Source organism: Sceloporus undulatus, chromosome 4 (genome assembly GCF_019175285.1).
Source record: "Sceloporus undulatus isolate JIND9_A2432 ecotype Alabama chromosome 4, SceUnd_v1.1, whole genome shotgun sequence".
Classification (NCBI taxonomy): Eukaryota; Metazoa; Chordata; class Lepidosauria; order Squamata; family Phrynosomatidae; genus Sceloporus; species Sceloporus undulatus.
This window is the reverse complement of record NC_056525.1, coordinates 206,344,441-206,366,861: the sequence shown is the minus strand read 5'-3', so window position 1 is coordinate 206,366,861 and position 22,421 is coordinate 206,344,441. Positions and strand designations below refer to the sequence as shown.

At 38.8% G+C, this 22,421-nt stretch overlaps 1 protein-coding gene across 6 annotated transcripts in view; it reads right to left on the bottom strand.

Moving 5' to 3' along the window:
- SULF1 (sulfatase 1) overlaps positions 1-22,421 on the bottom strand; it is a 142,715-nt gene that overhangs the window by 19,779 nt on the left and 100,515 nt on the right. For all 6 annotated transcript variants that reach the window (XM_042464260.1, XM_042464259.1, XM_042464258.1 and 3 more), the window contains 3 exons: positions 19,893-20,022; positions 6,106-6,322; positions 1,572-1,860 (listed from right to left, as the gene is read on the bottom strand). In XM_042464260.1, coding sequence (XP_042320194.1) covers positions 1,572-1,860; positions 6,106-6,322; positions 19,893-20,022 — 636 coding nt within the window. The remainder of the gene's footprint in view (positions 1-1,571; positions 1,861-6,105; positions 6,323-19,892; positions 20,023-22,421) is intronic.

Below are 22,421 nucleotides of genomic sequence, written 5' to 3'. Positions count from 1 at the left end.
TAATAATAATAATAATAATAATAATAATAATAATAATAATAATAATAATAATAAGCATGCGGGGAATGGCCCGCACTCCCTCTGCAGTTGCCCACCTATTTTAGATCATTCAACTGTCTCATGTCTCTGATGACACAAGGCCCTTGCTAAAATTCCTAAACTGGTTTTGCAACCACTTCTACATACATTATTTATCCTCACTGGTAAAATTCCCCATAGTTTTTCTCCCCTTACCTATCCCATTCATACATCCCCAAATATCTGCCCTAATGTAATCCATTCCTCCAATTCTACCATCGTCAGTTGCCAGAATATGTCCTTGTTCCTTAAACAACTCATTAATTCTCCTCATGTGTAAAATACTATCCTAGAACTCTTACAATGCATGACCCCTCACTGTCTACCTATACCCGAATAGAAAATAAAAATGCATTTAGGCCAGTGGATTATGGCATGATGCACCAAAAAGGAAAATACTAAGGGGCGTTTGATGTGATTGAATGTGAGCAAAAGTCTGTGTGTGATCACGAACCCTATTTTATCAGTGTGCTTGATCATATTCAAAGCAAATGTGCACATAGAAACCCTTTTAAGAGCTTCAGCTCCATGTCAAATGGTCAAGAACAGAGCTAGGTCTTTGTGCACAAGGGTACATGTAATATCTGAACAGTATTCTTGCCTTATTTTGTAAATATATATATATATTAAAAATCATACATACAAACATAAATACACAATAATAAATTCCCCTTTGCACCCCCTTTAAAATGACTTCCTACTCTTCTCTAAATGTGACCTGATTATCCCAGTCTCTCCTCCTCTCCTTACTGTTATCTGTTTCCTTCCTAAAAACAACAACTTTATTTCCTACAATACTGATACAACAATCTTTGCTGTTTTATGTAGTCTATAAAAGGTTTCCATGTTTTTTTAAAAAAAGTCTCTGTTGAGTTACTTCTTACTAAATCAATCACTTGTCTTCTTTTAAACCACATTTCAGAACACATCACAGGATGAGGAGGAGTGGGCAACTACCCAACAAGGGACTCAATCCTGACAAAAAAAATCATCTGCTTCTTTTTCTCAAAACTGCACGTGACCAAACTTCGTCCCCCCTCCCAAAAAAAAGCCCTTTATGCCTATACAATGTTCTTATCCCTTGCTTTAGAGAAAAAGCAAGGTACAAGGAGGCTTCCAGAAGTGGCAACTCTCTTTGTTTGGAGGAAGAGAAAGAAAAAGAAGAAGAGGAGGAGGAAGAAGAAGAGGATGGGTGGGCTGAGGTGGCCCAGTGTCTGAAAAAGATAATGGAGAGTCTCCCCACCTACTACTTTTAACTTAACCTCTTGATGTAGCCCCAAAAGAAAAGTGTAACCCCTTGCAACTTATTTTGTTCAACATTTGTCCCCTACTCCTCTCTTAATCCCTCATTTTCTTCCACAGCTCTATGTGAGTTTACACTGGAGGCTACTTGGGGGTGGCAGTGGCAGACTATCTCTGCTTATACTAACTTGTAAATAAAGCATACACAAGACAATCTATGAAGAACACAAGTAGCAAAAAAGCATTCCTACTTATGAGTCACTTTGACAGAGTTTGGCTGGCCAACTGTGTTGGTTCCATCAGCTAGCATGGCTTCACTACCACCACCACCACCATCATCTTCTGAGTGTTGTGGCTGCTGTTCTTCTTGTTCCTCTTCCACCTCCTCCTCCTCCTCACTGTAACTCCCATGACGCTTCACAATACTCTTTGGCTGGGAGATATGCAAGTCCTCCTCCAGGTTTATGTCATATATTTCCCCTTCAAATTCCACAGACAAGGAACGTGTCTGCCGTGTATGGACAAACCGTGGTTTGTATTCTATATTGTTAACGGAAACACAAATGCATTATTACATAGGTATCATACATTGCACTATTTCAAATGACAAGGAAATTGTATGTAGGGCTGATGCAGGTAGCAATAAATCAACACCTTTGTTTGAGCAATCAATATGAAGAGACATTGACACTTCATCAACATAAAAAAACATATCACCTTTGTCACTTGACTTTACTATCTATTATTATTAGTCTACTTAATTAATCTAAAGGCACCAGATCCGATCTGACCTTGGAAACTAAGCAGAGCCCTAGTTACTACTTGGATGGGAGACCACCAATGAATACCAGGTGTTATAAGATATATTCCAGAGCAGTTGTTCCAAAACTGTGCTCTTTAAGGGATTTTGGACTTCAGCTCCCAGAATCCCAGACTACTGCCCAACACGGCTGAGGCTTCTGGGAACTGAAGTCCAAACTATCTTAAAGGGCACACTTTGGGGACCGCTGTTAAAGAGGAAGGAACTAGCAAAATCACCTTTGAGTATTCCTTGCTTAAGAAAACCTTATAGAATTCATGGGGTCACAATAAGTCAACAGACAACTTGAAGGAAAATATACACTCATCTTCAATAATGAGACTCCAAGCAGCTAAGAGTGTTAAAAACAATACATATTAAAACTGTACAAAAGCTTCAGTAAAAGTATAAGTATAAACATTATTTTAAAAACAAATAATGGTTAAAAAATCTTTAACCTTAACAACTGCACCATGCAGCATTACAAGCCCACTCCAGTCACTTTCTAAAAAGCCCGATGACATAAAATGTTTTAACTTGCTGATGGAAGGACAGCAAGAAGGGGGCCATTCTTGCCTCCCTAGGGAGAGAGTTCTGAAGTCTAGCAGGCAATTAAAAGCCCTCTCCATTGTTTTCAACAAATGAGCCTAAGAAGATGGTGGGACAGAGAGATGGGCCTCTCCATATGACCTTAGATCTCTAATGGGCACATAAATGGAGGTGTGTGTATGCATTTAAGTTGCCTTTCAGCTTATGGTAACCACATGGATATCATACAGTTTTCTTAGGCAAGGAATACTCAAATGGTTTTGCCAGTTTTGTCCTTCAAATAGCCTGGACCCAAGCCGTATGCAACTGAAATACATTTGTCTTTCAGAGCAAAAGCCTCCCTACAGATGACTTGAAAAATTGTCTTAAATACATAAATCCTAGCCCAAATAGAAAGAACTACATTCATGCCTATTCTATTCATGCAGCCGAAGAAGTGGCAAAAGCCAGGAGTGATAGAAGACACTGTACCATTTCATTCTGTGAATGGTGGTAGTGGGGATGCTGTTTTTAATATACAAAAGGAGGAACCTCTGATAGTAAAGATCCAGGACAGCAGGGACAAAGGACCTATGCAAACTGACATTTTATAGTTTAAGAGCTTAAAAAAAAAGAACTCAATTCAAATTCCCCCAGTCAGTCTGACATTGTACAATCTATTTTATGAACTCATTGTGTTCCATTTATCAGGGCCCAACTACATGTTATGTTTAATACATAGGGAGTGACTACATTTCTCTTTTATTTTTATTAATTACAGACATGCAAGAGAGGATTCTTACTGAGAACACAGTGTTCGCATTTAACTGCCATGGTGTGATCAGAATTAAAATCTCTGTGTTTCATCTTTTTAGAAGAAAAAGTCATAATTGGCTCTAACAATTTAATAAAAAACAAAAGTGAGACAAAGTACCTGCTGTGCATTAGGTGTCACATGCAGCTTGGCTCTCAGACTTAGAACAATTAGTTCAATTAGAACAATTATGAGAAAGGAGATAATTTTAACTGTGGGACTGATAATAAGATGTCACTCTATGTGTCTTTATAAACACATTCCTTTATGTTTATGAACATATTCTTGCATGACAACAACATTATTTTTAAGATGCAACGACACTAAGTTGAACACCATAATGTTCAACCATGTCATGTTATATTGCCACTCCTCTGCTGGCTCTTGGGATTTTTCCAAATTCTCCTCTCCACTTGATAGGGAATGAAAGATGTACATGCATACTATTCTAAATTGCCAGTTGGTAAACTGCACAGCTTGTAAAATGATCTTTTTGCATGATAACTCCAAGAATCTCCTTGCCAACATGAATACTGACTAAGGATCTCTGCGGACTGTAGTTCAAAAAAGTAATTTTTCCAGTTTCTATTTACTCACTATTTTCCCAGTATCTTCACTTTTACTGAATATAAGTGGTTCATATTAGAATCCACTTGAGGGCAGTATCGAGACATTGCCTAAGAAAATCCTATGAAATTCATAGGGTTGCCATAAGTCAACAACATGATTTGAAGGCATATACACACAGAAGGAGCTCCTTATTTTCACAGAGATGTGGATGAGTTAAAAGAGCAGCAGAACCAAATTATTTGACTGTGTATGGCTGAGAATAATTTAAACAGTATTTAGGCTTGTGGCAGGGGAAATTCAGTAAACTGGGAAAATATTGTAAAAGCCTTTTGATGAAAATCACTTATTCTGTTGGTTTTATAACCATAAGAAAATTATTAATGCAAGAGATATTCAGAATAAATATGTCTCTCTACTCCATTACAAGTTTTTTTAAAAAAAGAAAGCAGATAATTTGCATTACAGATGCAGTTGCAGAATCTAAACAATCAGTTCAGAAATCCTTTTTTAGTAGGAATAAAACACACAGCAACTAACAGGAACTTTTGTAATAGTCCTTTAAACAATACTAGAAACAAACGTCTCAAATCTTATGTTAATCTAGCTGAGCAAAATGATGTTTATTAAAATAAAAGCACTGAGAGTAAGCTGCTGCATAGCCATGATTTCATTCCACAACAAAAACGATTTCTATCAGTTCTGTAAGCTTTCCATTGACATCTGTAGTTACAGGCGGTGTTGGGGGAGAAGGGTTGATGTGGGTTAATCTTTGCTTTCCTCACATTTATACCTACACACATACCTGGCTCTAGACTGAAACAATGTCTTCATGGTTAAAGCAGGCTCATTTAGGCAGTGACCTGTTGTTGTTTTTATTCCTACAGAGATCTCCACTCATAAGTCTGGTGCCTGTTTATCACATTTCAAAATTTGCTGTGAGGGCCCAGGCTGCCTCGCAAACAGTTAGCCCAACCAGTGTTTGGAAATGTAGCACACAAGAAAAGCAGCTGTCCTCTAACAAAATCATGGAAGTAAGGCTCAGAAAAAGAGCTGTGTCGGTAACTGAGCTTCCAAATCACACTCTCTGCCAATACTTTCATACAACTGTATGCTCTCTTATTAGAGCTGCTAACTCTTACCCTCATCAGACCTCATCCATGATAGGAGCTACATCTTCTTTTGGTACTTTCCACACCCAGCCATCCACATATACATAGTGAAGGCAGAAGAGGAGGATATCCAGGATCAGTGTCTGGAAACAGCATGGGTTTCCTTTATGCTAACTTTTGGAAGGTGGAATTTAGGGAGGGGAGAAGCTTATTGCTAAAAACTTCTGTGGACAGAAGCCAGCGGCAGTCTAATACAGGTTTTATATTAGAAAATATTTGTGAGATTCATCCAGCCATGTAGATTAAAGGTGGAAGGGTTACCTTTTCAACTGCAAGCCTCAAAATCCCCCATCACTATGATCACACAGCCAATGGCCATGACCGCATTGCCATTTCCATTGATGTTGTGCTTACCAATACTTCACCAGTCTCCTATTGCCTCATTTTCCACTGCTTTATTATTTTCTACAGTATTGTAATATTGCAGTGCAATTTATTATAATTTTAATAGTACAGTGGGCCCTCGCCTTACGCGGGGATCCGTTCCGGATCCCTCCGCATAAGGCGATTTCCACCTATGCTCAAGCCCCATTGTAAACAATGGGGCTCGTGCGCGGCGGCGCGCGGAGCGCAACGGGTGCACGCACCCATTCAACTGAACGGGACACGCCGCTCCTTCCGCCCCACGCGCACCTTGCGGCTTGATCGCGTATGCTCAAGCCGTGTAAAGCGTGCCCGCGTATGACGCGGGCGCACTGTACTGGAAAATGTTTATGACTTTAAGTACAGCATGAATTATTTACTAAATCTTATAGTAATGTGTATAAAGTGCCATATTTTTTCTGCATTACAAGGAATTTATAGGATTCTCCCCACAATGAAACTATAAAAATTTGGAGTCTAATCCTCCAACAGATCAAGGTCCCTGACCTTCCTGACAACCTCCACAACTACCATCAACCTACTTGGCATGCTGGGGTTTCGCATAAAGGCTCTTTGATTTTTTCTTTGGGACCGACTGTTTCGGTAATCAGCTTCTCTGCAGTCACATTCATTTTCTTTGCTGTTATATCCCTGGGAATGTATGCTTCGTGTTCTCTTTCTGATAGCAAGAATGTCACCAGATACTTTACATTTGTGAATGCGAAGTTTGCCAGATGTATCTTCAATACATTGCCATTTCTGAAAGGAAAATAAAATAAACAGGCTGTTAATATAACCTCCTAATTAATCTAGCTCAGCACTCCATAACTTAGTGCCCTCCAGAGGTTTTGTATTATGACTGTCATCAGCCCTTGGCAACATGGCCAGTGCTTGATTGACCAGTGGCCATAATGGCTGGAAAAATTTAAGAACTGTAGTGAGGGCATATTTCCAAAACAGGTTGGGATGGACAAATCTATTCCAAACTATTTTGATGAGGATCCAGCAAACAAAGCTGTCTCTGTGGTCATTAGCTTCTTTCTGCATTCTACTCAAACATTATCTTTTGACTTTGGTAAATTACATATGAATGATGTTCATTATCAGCTAAAGAAGGTTGATCTGTAGATTTACCAAATTTTCCAAAAGTTTTTCTTAAGATTCTCTCCTAGTTTCAAATACAATCTCTTGTTTATCTGATGTCACATTCCTTAAACTTAAATTCAAGGAAAAAAAGGCTACACAAGAAGGGACACCTCAGACCACATTTGTCATGTAAGCGTGTAAAATATGTATGCTTAGGACACCAGCCTTAGACATTTTAACAACTCCACAGAAATCAATAGGGCTTGATTCCAAGGAGATAGTCTCTTGTCAGTACTATGACTTAAAGGTATACATGGCAGCAATATTAAGCTCTTCTCTTCCTTTGAATTTCATCCTATTAGACTCTTTTCTCCTTTACAGCTCCGGGTTGCAGTTATCTATCGCCCTCCTGGTTCTGCTACCCAGTTCCTCTCAGACTTTGAATCATGGCTGACATTCTTTCTTTCAGTTTTAGTCCCCACTTTGATCCTAGGTGTCTTTAAAATCCACGTTGATGATTCCAATAACCCTACAACGTCTCGCTTTAACTCTCTCCTAGCTTCTTTTGGCCTCCAACCACATTCCAACTCTTCAACTCATTCTCTTGGTCACTGTCTTGACCTAGTTCTTGCTGCTAACTGCGCCATTTCTGACTACCTGGCACTTGACTTTCCACTATCTGATCATCACTTAATCTCCTTTGCTCTCACTTATACTCCACCTCCTTGTCATACTGTTCAACGCCATTTTCATAACCTTCAATCTGTTGACTCTAACCATCTTGGTCAGACCCTGGATTCATCTCTCTCTTCCCTAAATCTTGGGGATTCTGCTGACTCAGCAATGTCTTTATTTAACTCCACTCTTTCCTCGACTCTTGACCGCTTTGCCCCTGTCTCTATATGCACTTCTTCCTCTAAGACTAGGCCTCAGCCCTGGCTTACCCCCATCATCAAGTTTCTCCAGTCCTGCTCTAGAGCGGCCGAACGTCTTTGGAGAAAGTCCAAACAGTGGGCTGATTTTATTCATTACAAATTTATTCTTTCTTCTTTCTCACACGCCCTCTCTATGGCAAAACAGAATTATTACAAATCATTGATCTCTGCCAATGAGAGGCACCCGCAGCGTTTGTTCTCCACCTTCAACACTTTGCTTAAACCTCCCTCTCCTCCTGTCTCTTCATCATTCTCTCCCAATGACTTCGCTAATTACTTCATCTCAAAGATCACCACTATTCGCTCTGAGATAGTCCCTCCCAATTCTTCTTCTGCTCTTAATCTTGTATCGCCCTCGCCTAAAAAAATTTCTGTGCTTCCTCCTGCCTCTTTGGATGAACTCGCTACACTTCTGAACTCCTGCAAACTTGCAACCTGTCCTCTTGATCCAATTCCTAATCATCTCCTAATTTCTATAGCTCCTTCTTTTCTGCCCTCACTTCTCCATATCTTTAATCTCTCTCTCGCTACAGGCTCCTTCCCATCGGACTTCAAACATGCTCTCATTTCCCCAATTCTGAAAAAAACTTCTCTTAACCCCTCCTCTCTGTCTAGCTATTGTCCGATTTCTCTTCTTCCCTTTCTTTCTAAAGTCTTGGAACGGGTTATTTATTCTCGCTGTCTTGAGTTTCTTGAAGCCAACTCCATCCTTGATCCCTTTCAGTCTGGTTTCCGCCCACAGCATTCTACAGAGACAGCTCTCACTAAGATCTCGAATGACCTTTATTTATTTATTTATTGAAAATAAAAATACATACAATGGAAAAATAGATTACTTCTTGACTTCTTGACAAAAGCAATCTTAGTACACTAACAAATCTTTGTTAACTCCACAAAAATCCTCCCAGAGCGAGAGGACTGGAAGCCATTCATTTTCTAGTTTACTTACAGACTTATTATTGATAAGGTAGGTTAATTTATCATTTTCCCGTAAGTCTTGTAATTTAAAGAACCATTCTTCTATTGAAGGTGCATCTTCTTTTTTCCAATTTCTAGCTATTACTAGTCTTGCTGCTGTAATAATGTATAGAATTAGTCTCCAGTGTTTTTTCCCTTTAACTGACTTTATGTTAGCTATTATATTCAACAGGTATAGTTCAGGAGACATTTCATGATCTGAACCTAGGATTATTTGAAGATAGTAGTGGATTTTCTCCCAGAAATCTTTTACTTTAACACAGGACCACCAGATATGATATAAGGTACCCACTTCTTTATTACATCACCAGCATTTTTCATCTACCGACTTATAGATTTTTTTCAGTTTGTGGGGTGTTAGATACCACCTGTTGTAGATTTTCATAAAGTTTTCTTTAAGATCTTGGGATGCAGTGAATTTATTTGTCATGTTTCACGCCTTTTGCCAGTTTTCGTATAATATTGGGTGGCCTATATCCTGTGCCCACTTGATCATGCTTTCTTTAATTATTTCTTTTTTCATCATTCTTTCCATCAGGATTTTATAGATTTTAGATATTTTTTTCTGTCAGGTTTCCACCATAGCTCATCAAGCTTATTCGGATCTTTTTCCAAACCTGGGTTTTTTATATCTTCTTTAAATCTGGATTTAATCTGATTATATGTAAACCAATCAAGGTGAATCTCAATTCGTTTAAGTTCTTCCGCTGATTTCAAAATGACTACTCCGTCTTTTTCTATCTTTGTTAAATCTTTATAAGTTAACCACTTTTTATCCTTCTTATTAATATCAAAAAAACCCTCTTTGATTGAGTTCCACAATGGGATTTTATTATAAAAAATAGGTTTAATTTTTTGCCATGTTGCATTGAGGGCACTCCTCACTAGATGATCATTAAAGTTTTTACTATTTGCTTTATCGTAGATAATATGTGAATGCCAACTTTGTTTTAAATCAAAACCCTCAAGTTCTAATATGTCATTATTGTTTAGTTTAATCCAATCTTGTATCCAGGTAAGATTCGAAGCCCATGAGTAAATTTTCAAGTCGGGCATGGCATATCCTCCTCTTTCTTCAATACCTCCCACCTAATTCTCGCTTTTTTCTCTTTCCATATAAATTTCTTTAATATTTTAGTCCAGTCATTCCATGTTTTTTCTTTTATTTTAAGTGGTAAGTTCATTAAAAGGAATAAGATTTTTGGGAGAATTGCCATTTTTATGGTTGAAATTCTACCTAGAACTGAAAGATTTAATTTGCTCCAATTTGTTAGGTCAATTTGGATTTCTTTCCACCTCTTCTTATAGTTCATCTCGAAAAGATCTTTATTATCTTTGGAAAGCCAAATTCCTAAATATTTAATTTTGTTTGTGGATTTACAACCACTTGTTTTTGTAAGACTTTCCTCTTCTCATGAGAAGCCATGTTTTTTCCTTATTTAATTTGAAGCCTGCATATTGCCCAAACTGTTTAATTTCAGACATTAGGGGTTCTAAATTCATTACTGGGTCCTCTATTATGGCCACTAGGTCGTCAGCAAACGCCTTTTATTTTATTTCCACTTATTTTTTTATTATCTCTTATTGCATTTAATAACACTTCAATTGTAAGTACAAAAAGAAGTGGAGATAGGGGACAGCCCTGTCTCGTGCCCTTTTGAATTCTGAATTCTTCCGTTTTATCTCTATTTATTTTCAATTGTGCATGCTGATCTTTATATATTTGTTCAATGTTCTTAATGAAATTCTCCCCCAAATCCATCCTTTCTAGCACTTCAATCATGAAATTCCAGCAAACATTATCGAATGCCTTTTCGGCATCGATGAATGTTAACGCTACTTTTTTGTCTTTATTTTTGTTATAATATTCAATAATATTTAAGATCGTTCTTATATTATATTTGGCTTGTCTGCCTGGTAAGAAACCATTCTGATCTTTCTTTATGATTGTTGATAGGATCTTCCTAAGTCTTTTAGCTAGAATCATTGCAAAGATTTTATAATCTCCATTCAGGAGAGATATTGGTCTGTAATTTTCTACCAGTAGGGGATCTTTGCCCTCTTTAGGTATTACTACAATATTTGCTTTGGTCCACAATGATGGTACTCCTTGCTCTACAATTAAATTTAGTGTTTCACAAAGGGGGCCCGCTAGCTCATTCTTAAAAACTTTATAATATTTGGCTGTAAAGCCGTCTGGGCCCGGGGCTTTGCTCTCCTTTAGATCTTGGATAGTTTGAATAACTTCTTGTGGAGTAAACGGTGCATTGAGTTCGTTTTTTTTGCTCATCCTTTATCTTCTCTATAATGTGCTGGTCCAGATAGTTTCTTATTTTACTGACGGCCTTAGCCGATGTTGGCTCTTCTTTATATAAATTTGCATAACAAAGTTCAAATTTTTTAAAATCTTTTCTTGCTTATTAGTTATTTTCCCCTTATGTTTTATTTCACATATCAATTTTTTTTCCTTTCTTTTTTGATCTTATTTGCTAGCCAGTAGTTTTGTTTTGCTTTTTTGAGTTCTAAAGCTAGTTTTTCTGTTATTTCGGACTGAAGCTGCTTTTGGAGCATTTGGATTTCCTTTGCTAGTTTTTTATCCTGTGGATTTTTATTAAGGATCCCCTCTTTCGTATTTAATTCATTCATTAATTTTTTTTTCTCTAGCGCTCTTCTTAATTCTCTTGCTCTTTGAAGGAGATATCCTCTTACCACTACTTTACTGGTTTCCCAAACTAATCTCATGGGCATACCGGGGGTACTATTTTCTTTAAAAAAATGTCTTAGTTCATTCTTAATTTTATTAACAAAGTTTTCATCAACCAATAAACCATCATTAAGTTTCCATTCATAGTTGCTTAACTGGTTGAAAGAAATACAGATTTCTATTAGATTATGGTCAGAAAGAGTCCTGGGTGCCAAATCCATTTTTTTACCTTTGGGAATAAATCCCTTGAAACCAAGAAAAGATCGAGTCTCGAAAAGGACTTATGAGAGTCCGAGAAAAAAGTGTAACCCTTCTTGTTGCCATATAGTCGTGGCCACGCGTCTATCAAGTCTTGTTCTTCTATCATGGATAAACAACTTACTGGTAACCTGCCTTGGCTCTTTTTAATGCCTTTCCCTGAATTCCTATCACGCTGTGGCTTGATAACACCATTGAAATCTCCTGACAGGATCATATTGGTCTTATTATATTCCAGTAGCTTTTGGTTTAAGAACTCAAAGAACCTGTCTTTTTTCTCATGCGGGGCATAAATGTTCACCAAAATAAATTTCTCTACACCTGTTGATATTTCTACTATTACTAATCTTTCCTCTACATCTGCAAACAGCTGTTTTGCATCGTATTTTTGGTTAACAAAAATCGCCACTCCTCGCTTCTTCTTTTTTTTATCGCATGAATAGTATAAATTCCCTAACTTTGGATTTCTTAGGTAGCGTATCTCGTTCTCTCTTATTTTTGTTTCCTGCAAACAAACAATATCTAGGCCACTTTTCTCTAACACATAGAAAATTTGTTTTCTTTTTTTGCTAACATTCAATCCTTTTACATTCCAGGATCCAATTTTAGTCTGCATCTTTCCTGGTTAACTTTAGGATAGGTACTTGTTTCCTATGTTTTCCCCCTCTACCGGCTTCTGCGCCTTAACTATCCTAAGTACTGACTCTTCTTTTTCGAGGGTCCTTTCTTACTCTCTTCCCTTCCTTTCCCTCGTAAAGTCCCTTTTTTCCTCTTTTTGATCTGTCCCCTGATCTATTTCTTCTTCATTACCTTCCTCATTTAGCTTTCTAAGAAAAACTTTGGCCTTGTCGATTGTGTTAACTAAGTGTCTTCTCTTTTATATATTAGATTAATGCCCTCCAGCCTTTCCCATCTGTAATTTATGTTATTTCTTTGAAGCACACTCGTCAAAAATTTATAATCCTGTCTCTTTTTTAATACTTGGGATGGTAAATCTTTATAAATCTCAATATCCTGTCCGTCTATATTTAGTTGTTCTTTGTAGTTCTGTTGAAGTATTTCAACTTTGATTCTTGTATTCAAAAAATAGATCGCTATGTCCCTTGGTAGTTTCTTTTCCCTTGCAGCTCTAGAGTTTATTCGAAATATTTTCTCAATTTGGGAGTCAAGATAATCTTCAGAGATATCTATGAAAGATGCGGGGGGTGGGGGGAATAATTTTTTCCAAAAGATTTTCTTGGTGTGTCTCAGGTACCCCTCTCAGCTTAATGCATTTTTCTCTTTGTCTAATTTCATAAAGCAAAGTTATTTGTTGATCTCGAATGACCTTTTACAGGCCAAGGCTAACGGCCTTTCTCTGTTCTCATCCTTCTTGATCTGTCTGCAGCCTTTGACACCGTTGATCACTGCCTTCTATTTGATATACTTTCTGACCTTGGGTTCTCAGACTCTGTTCTCGACTGGTTTAGATCTTATTTGTCAGACAGATCTTTTGCAGTGGTCACAGGTGGTCAGACTTCATCCTCTGTTCCCTTATCTGTTGGAGTTCCCCAGGGCTCTGTTCTGGGTCCCCTTCTGTTTTCTCTCTACACACTGTCCTTAGGCAAATTCATTAGCTCTTTTGGTTTTTCCTACCATCTGTATGCCGATGACACCCAGCTGTATCTTTCCACCCCTGACCTTTCTCCAAGGCTTGAACAGCAAGTTACGTCTTGTCTCACAGCTGTCTTGCAGTCGATGCGTCATCGGCGTTTGAAGCTCAATATGTCCAAGACGGAGCTTCTTGTCTTTCCTCCTAAGTCCACCCTTCAACACTCCTTTTCTGTCTCTGTGGACAACATTTCTATTCAACCAGTCCAGCAAGCCCGCAGTCTTGGTTTTATCTTTGATTCTTCTCTGTCGTGTATCCCTCAGATCCAGACCACAGCCAAGGCTTGTAAATTCTTCTTATACAATATTGTCAAAATCCGACCATATCTCTCCGCCTCTACTGCCAAGATCCTGGTCCATCCTAGTGGTCTCACGACTTGATTACTGTAACGTCCTCCTGACTGGGCTTCCTCTTTCTCACCTCCATCCTTTAATCTCTGTCCAGCATTCAGCTGCATGCATTATCACATCCGCCCACCGCTCTGACCACATTTCTCCTGTGTTGGCATCCCTTCACTGGCTCCCACTCCCTTTCCGCATTCAGTACAAGCTCCTGCTGTTGACATTTAAAGCCCTCCATGGGCTAGCCCCTCCTTACTTATCAGACCTTATTTCTCCTCACCTTCCCACTAGGGCACCTCCGTTCTGGTAGTCAAGGTCTGCTGTCCCAGCCCAGGATTTCCTCTGCCTCGGATTCACCCCTTTTCACTCGCTGCCCCTCACTCCTGGAACCTTCTTCCCCCGCGAGCAAGAGCCATCACTTCTTTAAACAGCTTCAAAACGGAGTTGAAGACCATCCTGTTCAGAGAAGCGTTCCCAGGCATTGCATAACTGTCATTTGCTATTTGATGTTCTTTTGTTGCCTGTTTTATTGAATCATTTCCTGATGTCACTGGTAATGTGAAATAATGCGAAATTAAACTGAAGTTAAACTGGAGAAAAATGGCAGCTTTTTTACTTTTAGGAAATTCCGAAAGTAAAAAGGTGGCATTTTCCCCCACATTAACTTTGGTTTTGCATCTCTGAAGATGCCAGCCACAGATAGTGGCAAAACATCAGAAAGAAACTCTGCTAGAACATGGCCACATAGCCCGAAAAACCCACAAAAAACTTTGGTTTAATTTTGTGTCATTTCACTTTGGCAGCAATTCAGTGTGATAAACTTCCTGAATTTGCGGGTTCTGTTTAAATTCGAATTTAATTTAACTCTCGTTTAAATCCCATTTTCCCCGTGGGATCTCGCTAATGTGATAAAGCTCTTAGACATACTGACAGCCAGACCCTTTTTTACCAACAGGGTGCTGGACACCTATTTGATACAAAACATCAACTGTAGTGTGCCCCTGGCTGGCAGCATGTGTTCAATCTACTAGACACTGCTTCTCATAATAGCCATGTTCTTCAAGTCTGAAACCATCTCCAATACCTCAACTATTCACACACCTCCCATGCGTTCAGTGAATGTGTGTGGAGGTTCTAGAGGCCACATGGACCACCCTATCCAAAAACAGAAATGCTCTACCTCCCAATCCCCCAATGAACATCCAACCAATATCAGTAAGAAAAAAAATCCCTTATCAGAATGCTTCCTTCAGTGCAGAAGCTGTCCCTACATGCTGAAAGCTTAAGGAAAAAGGGGTGGAGTGGAAGGACACAGTCTTAGAATGTGCACATTCTTAAAATGCTGCAAACTGAGAAATCGTTACTATAATTTAAATAGAAATGTAATACATCTCTCACCCAAGTGAGAGTGCCTGTCTGAGTGATCTGTGTTTTTAGCCCAGGTTGTTAACTGTGGTTGTTCTTAATTTTCCTTGAGACAACTTTGACTCATGGTGACATGGTGACCAAGATTCCCTGTTTTCTCCCTCTCTGCTCAGGTCCTGCAGGCTCAGGCCTATGGTCTCTTTGATTGAGCCTAACCATTTGGTGTGCGGTCTTCCTCTCCTTCTACTGCCTTCCATCTTTCCCAGCATCATTGTCTTTTCTAATGAGTCAGTTTTCCTCATGATGTGGCCAAAGTACGAAGGCCTCACTTTAATTATCCTGGTTTCCAAAGAGAGTTCAGGCCTGATCTAGACCCATTTGTTTGTCTTCTTGGCTGTCTATGGGATCCTCAGCATTCTTCTCCAGCACCATGTCTCAAGTAAGCTGATTTTATTTCTATCTGCTTTTTTTTTTACTGCCCAGCTTTCACATCCATTAATGGTGATGGGGAATACAATGGTTTAGATGATCCTCATTTTAGTGTCCAGAGTTACATCTTTACACTTTATGATATTGTCCAGTTCTTTCATAGCTGCCCTTCCCATTCATAGTCTTCTGACTTTTTGACTGCAATCTCCATACTGATCAATGTTTGAATCAATAAGAACTCTGATTATTTGAGTTTCCATATTGTCTAGGATGTGCTGATCTTTAATTTAAAGATTTAAAATTTAAAAAACTTGGATTGGATAAGAACTGGACTAGCCTTCCAAAGGACCTACTATAAATTAGAATATATAGCCATTCAAGTTAAAACACACTGAAGTTATACCTTATTTAAGCTATACCTTATTTAAGAGCATCTATAGTATTGCCTCCAAAGGTGTATTATGTTAAAGCTTAAATTTAACAGCGTTTTCCTCTCTGAAACAATAAGTTGTAATTGATAGAATGGTTTAATTCTGGCACTGCGGTCATACTATTTTAGACCAAATGTTAAGGAGACCTTGCCCAAAGTCACTGTTGTCATACTCCTGTTTCAATCCAAGAATATTCCCACACATCTCACGATCTGAAAGAAGTCTGCTCTCAAGTAGCTGCCAAGAGAATCAGCGGAGACACACACCGTGCTGGAAAGACTTGCAAGAAAACCCCGAGAGGCAGATTATGACACCCTCCACTTATTGGTTTTTGTAAGAGTGTTAATATAGCTTTACATTCAACATCATTAAAGCTCAATAAATGTCCCACTTAAGTATTTAAAGTGAACACTGTTTACTTAATATACTGTGACAGCTTGAGACAGCTATGAAAGCCTTTCATGTAATGAGGAAATAAATTACACTGCCTACAAAAGATGCCTCAATGGTAGGTATGCGTTAGAGGTTAGAGAAATGCTGGCAGCTGACAATTTAAGCTTTAAAAATGGTGGAAAGGTGAATTGCCAAAGCATTAAAAGCGCAACCCCAAATGAAGGATTAATTTACTAGATTTCAGCAAGGTTTAAGTTTGCTCAGCTTTGTCTGCAGTATACTTGAAAAACAAAGAAATGTAGCAATACTACCCCCCCCCCCCCCCCCGAGCTGTCCAATCACCCAAGATCTTCAGGAAAACCATGACTACCTTTTGAACTACAATTCTCAGAATCCCATAGTCAGCATGCTACAAAAAATTACTCTTCCAAGCTCCAGGTGTTGGCCTCCTTAAATATCAAAGTCTGACATTAGGCACAATTTTGAACTGTTACAACCTATGTGTGTTGAAACAAGTGATTTCATATTTAGTTGGAACACTGTATGTTGGCAGAGACTACAAACCTTTATACTATGTTTGAGTTGTGCATATGACAGAAAGAAAAAATAGTATCATATTTCTAAATGTAAAACAATAAACACAGACACTGTAGCCACCCGTTCTCCTTTTCTACCTTGTATGCTTAAAAGTGGCTCCTAGAATAATTACATGATGCTCAGAGCTGGGAAAGTTAATTGATGGACAATAACTGCCAGAATACCCAGTCAGGACTGGTTACTAGGGTCAATTTAAAAAAAAGTATTGTTTCCAAGCTTTGGTGATAGCACCCCTCTTCCTTAATCCCTCCACCTATCTTTTTATCAGTCTGTAACTAATTTTATGTAACACCACTGAAACAACAGTATACTTTACTCTGTTTACTCTTGCCTACACTACTCTAATTTCCACTACCCCAACATGTACTTCCCTCACAGAATACCTTGGTACCCAGTACTGAGTTAGTGATAATTCACCTACCACAGCCCTACCATATTTTTTTGTCTTCTTTGGATACACAACTAAACTGAGAGAAAAAACTGTAGATAAAGAGATCCTCTACCAAATTGAATGAGTAAATAAAGAGATCCTCTAACCAACTGAAGTCTAAAAAACTGAGGTGTAAAGATCATTTACCACCACGACATCTGAAGTTGTACAACTTTTTCAACTGGTTTTCTGCCTTAGTAAGGCTGGCAGCAGCAAAGGCATTGCCTTTTAAAACAAAGACACAGTGGCACTAGCTTATGTTGGTGCTCTTAGACATCTCAGCGGCATTTGATACCATTGACCATGGTATCCTTCTGGAACGCCTGAGGGAGCTAGGTATTGGGGGCACTGTGCTCCAGTGGTTCCGTTCCTACCTCTTGGGCAGATTCCAGATGGTGATACTGGGGGACAGTTGTTCTCATAAAAGGGAACTGACATCTGGTGTCCCTTAGGGCGCCATTCTGTCCCCCATGCTGTTTAACATTTACATGAAACCGCTGGGAGAGATCATCTGGACACATGGGGCGCAATGTTATCATTATGCTGATGACACCCAAATTCACTTCTCTATGTCTCTGACTGCTACAGTGACCAAGGATGGCATCTCTCCTCTGAATGCCTGCCTTGATTCTGTAATGGGCTGGATGAGGGAAAACAAGCTGAATCCAGAGAAAACGGAGGTGCTCGTGATAGGTGCCCCTGGTCCAGCGGGGGAGATCTGCCAACCCATCCTTGACAGGGTCATGCTCCCCCTGAAGAATGAAGTCCGCAGTTTGGGAGTGCTCCTGGACTCGTCTCTACAGTTGACATCTCAGGTGGAGGCGATAGCCAGGAGTGCATGGTATCAGCTATGGCTGATATACCAACTGCGTCCCTACCTGGCTCAGGGGGACCTTGAAACAGTAGTACATGCACTGGTAACCTCTTGTTTAGATTTCTGTAATGCGCTCTACATGGGGCTATCTTTGTACCAAGTTCGGAAGCTCCAACTGATTCAGAATGCTGCAGCCAGACTGATCACCAGGACACTGAGATCAGAGCATATTACACCGGTGTTGAAATCTCTATATTGGCTGCCGATTAGCTTCCGGGCACAATACAAAGTATCGGTTATTACCTATAAAGCCCTATATGGCCTGGGCCCGAGTTATTTAAGGGAACGCCTCTCCCTACGCAACCCGCCCTGCACTCTTAGAACATCTGGCACAAAAATATTGGAACACACCAAAACCATGTTGAAAACCACCTCTTGTAGAGCATTTTCTGTGATGGTTCCTAGACTTTGGAACAAGAGGTCCATCTTATCACTTCCTTGGAAGCCTTCAAAAAGGCACTGAAGATGGATCTCTTCCAGTGGGCCTATCCAATGGATCTCCTCTAATCTGATTTGTACATTTAAATATATGACTCCATCCTTGCGACTGAGCAACACTGTAACAACTTTCTCCTTTTCCCTTTTATTTTTATTTCTTTGATATTTTTGAATTATGTATGTATTTTATGATGTTTTTACTGCTGTAATCCTGCTTCGATCCGAAGGGAGAAGCGGTAAATATAAATTATTATTATTATTATTATTATTATTATTATTATTTGTCAGTGGAGTAGCAAATACACTCTGAGTTCTAATCCGGACTTTAACGGAACTATTTAAAGTGTTGAATCTGCATTGGGGATTGCATTTAGCACCCTCAACAGCTCATTTAAAGTTTGGAATAAAATCTGGAGTGGATCTACCACCCACTCTACCAAGTGCCACAGTGCATATAACATTTGTGTGCAACCCCTGCCCTTGTACTACACATTAGCAGGGCATGAGTTTCTGACTATAACCCTACTTTAGGCATAGTTGCTTGCTGTGCCTAACTGTTTCTATAATAGAATACTGTTTCTCCAAAAGCCAATAAGGTAAGCAAATATTGTTTATTTAAGGTATCATATAAAACACTTTTAGTGGGCTGTCTATTCCATGACTTTCATTTAATTCTTCTATGTATATTATCTCTGTGTTCTGCGTTAATCCGGAGAGACCTTCACCAATATATACATGGTTTATATATTCTGTGAGCAAGCTGAGAGAGACAAATGAGACTATCCATTAAATAGTATTCCATATTTCCTCTGCAGTATTGTAGAACTCATGAATCTTTGAGATCTTGTAGCACATTTGAGACTAAATGAAAGCTGTGTTAGTCTCAAAGGTCTCTCTACATACTGATTCTACAGACTAACATGGCTATATTTGTGAATTCATGAATCTTTGAGCAACAAACTCTTCCTCAAAAGCAACATCCAATACTTTCCCATTTTTGTTAGTATTTTTGAAAGCTAGTACCAGCATCCAGGCATTGTTATTTTACAACAAACAAACAAGTCTGTTTTCATAATTTCCATGTTTTACATTTTCCCTTCCATTGGCTGCACTGCTTGGGAAATTATGAGAGCTTCTGACAAAACTCTTTCTTTCTTTCTTTCTTTCTCTCCCTCTGTTTTTGAAATGTAAATCTTAAACGAGTTAAAAAATGCACTCTCTCTGTGAATATTCATGTATACTGACATTTTTGTGATAAACAACCCACTAGCTTTGTCAAACCTGAACCAAAGTTAAACTGAAGCTAATAACGAGTACTCATTTAACTAAACTGAAATTAGGTGCTGGCCATGCGCCGTAATAATAAATTCATTCAATTGAAATTAGTTCATCAATACATTACAAAGTACTGCTGCTTACCTGGCCAGGTTGTTCACAAGCTGTCTGGTACCTTGCTTGCTGACACAATTCCTTTACTCTTTCATATTTTGGTAAATGATTTGATTGCTGGGAGTTTTTGCTTGGTTCTTCCTTCTTACGCAGAAATTTGCTTTCAGAAGGGAAAAAAAATAGACAGCACTTTGAGTACATAGAAATAGTATGTGGGGATACAAACAGAACAGCTCTTCATCTTCAGAATCAAATTACATAAGGAAATCCACCCCACCCATCCACAAAGTATAGGGACTATAATTTATTTATTAGAGAATTAAGCATGGTATGCATCTTGAGCTTGGCATTTCAGGATAAGATACAGGAAAAGCTTCAGTCTTTAAAATCTTTGTAGGTGTACCTTTTCCAGCCAAAAGCATTACCTGCTAGCTGATAAGGAGAAGGAGGCCTGAATGGAAGGCACACACAAACCCTTTCTCCAAACTTGGAAGCTTTTTGGACTACTGCTACCAGAATTCTCCAGCTAGCATGGCCACTGGCCATGGTAACGGGCCAATATGTGAGCTCTATGTAAACAAAACCGAGCTCTGTCCTTCAGAGATGTGTAATATGTACACAGAATGACACTGAAAGGGGAGTGCAGTGTTGTGAGGCCACCACTTGAACAATGCTTCCATATGTACAGATGTGCACAGGCTCCACATTATGAAGATGAAAGCCTACAAATGTAGACTTAAGATCTTCCCATCCTATGTTATGTGAACAGTGAAAGGACATGGAGCCAGTCAGCAGGTCCTGCTCTTGAACTCCTTTGATGGTTTTTGAACAAGGGTAGAATGCCTACAGATGGCGGGAGAGGCTCTTTTAAAAGAATTCAAATGTATAAACATAGGTCAGGAATGGCAACTACTGCCTTCTTATATGCTAGGGCTGCAGCAGCATTTGTACTGGTTAATTTTAAGAGAACTATCCATATCCATACTTTGCAGGCTAACAAGCAAATCAGACACCACTTGTCCTTTGGATTGTGCATTCCTTCCATTTTTGAAATTAGGAATAGCGTCAAAACTCTACCCACAAATGTGTGTATTAGAGAAAATTGCATAGACAAATGTTCACATTAGGGAAAGCTGTGTATAAAACGAAAACCTTAAAAGAAATTGCATTAAAAATAAAACATTTTAATGCAGGTTTCTTAGGCTACATCTTCCAGAACCCCTAGCCATGGCCATTTACGGTCAGTGGTCATGTTGGCTGGGCATTCTGGCAGTTGTAATGTAAAAGGTAGCTTTTCTCATTCTAACCATGCACATAATGATATCCAGAGAGGACCAACCAACAAACCATGCATCCCTGCCCAACATAGGAGCCATATCCCCAAATGAAAAGGCTATTTATGACAACTTTTTGGTAAGAAGGTTTGCTGGATATACTTAAAGGCACAGCTGTCTTGTATTATCACTTCAGATATTTCAGGGTTGAGCTGTGCCATGAAAAACAGATGCTGGCTATGACCTGGGTCAGAGGCTACTACAGGGCTAAAGGACTAGAAGCTATCTGTCATCAAACAGCTAAGAAAAGAGATTAAGGATGCAATTCCAAGTATACTATCCTTAGAGACGCTCCATTTAAATCAGTGGGGATTACTATTGTGTAGACATGTATGGGATTACAGTGAGACTTCTAAAGCTGAAGAAAAACAATGGGATCTAGAAAATGGTGGCAAGCATTTTCTGGAAGCAAAGAAATAATATTTGGAGTCTGGAATTAATCTATTACATTATTAATTCCTTGCAGTTTCACCTAGTTACCTAGATCCTCCAATTAACACTGAAGTTAAAAATATGCTTTATTGCATTAAAACATCAGAATGATTTAATGTGGACACTGCTCCCTTTCTCACATTCAATAAAATATTAGCAATGGAGGAAATACATCACATTGCTCTGTTATTGGACAGGTTAATTTGTGCAATTTGGGAGTGATTTATTTGATTAGCAGAGGACTAAGTACCTCAAAGCAGCCAGAGCTTATTCAGTATGTCAGACATTTTACATGGACCTATGTGGAAGGAAAGGGCTTCTGGGGTGCGGTATGTGTGTGTGTGTGGGGTCATTGAGACTCTCTATTGACTGTATTCAGAAATAGTTTCTACTATATATTACTGCATAATATACAGTGTTGTAAAATATCACTTGTGGTGAGATGCAATAAATTTCTTTGTACTCTTGCTCATACAGTGGGTATGCATTTGGAAAATTTAGTCAATAAATTTTCCTCAAACCCAGTCCTCATTTTTTAACATCCTCTTTCACTCTACCCTTTCAGCCAGTTTTTTACCCACATACCCATCTCTTCCTTTTTACCTCCCCCTTTTAATTATACAATTAAATAAATTTGGTGCAGAGGCTAGTTTGCTAGATAATCTAATCATTAAAACTGAAGATGGCACATACTGAGATTCCTGGCTTTGCAGATCACATTTCTCCACTGGGTGTGGGAAGGCAGCAAGGATGCAGAGATTCTGTTATGCTTCTAAATGTTCTGTATATGCTT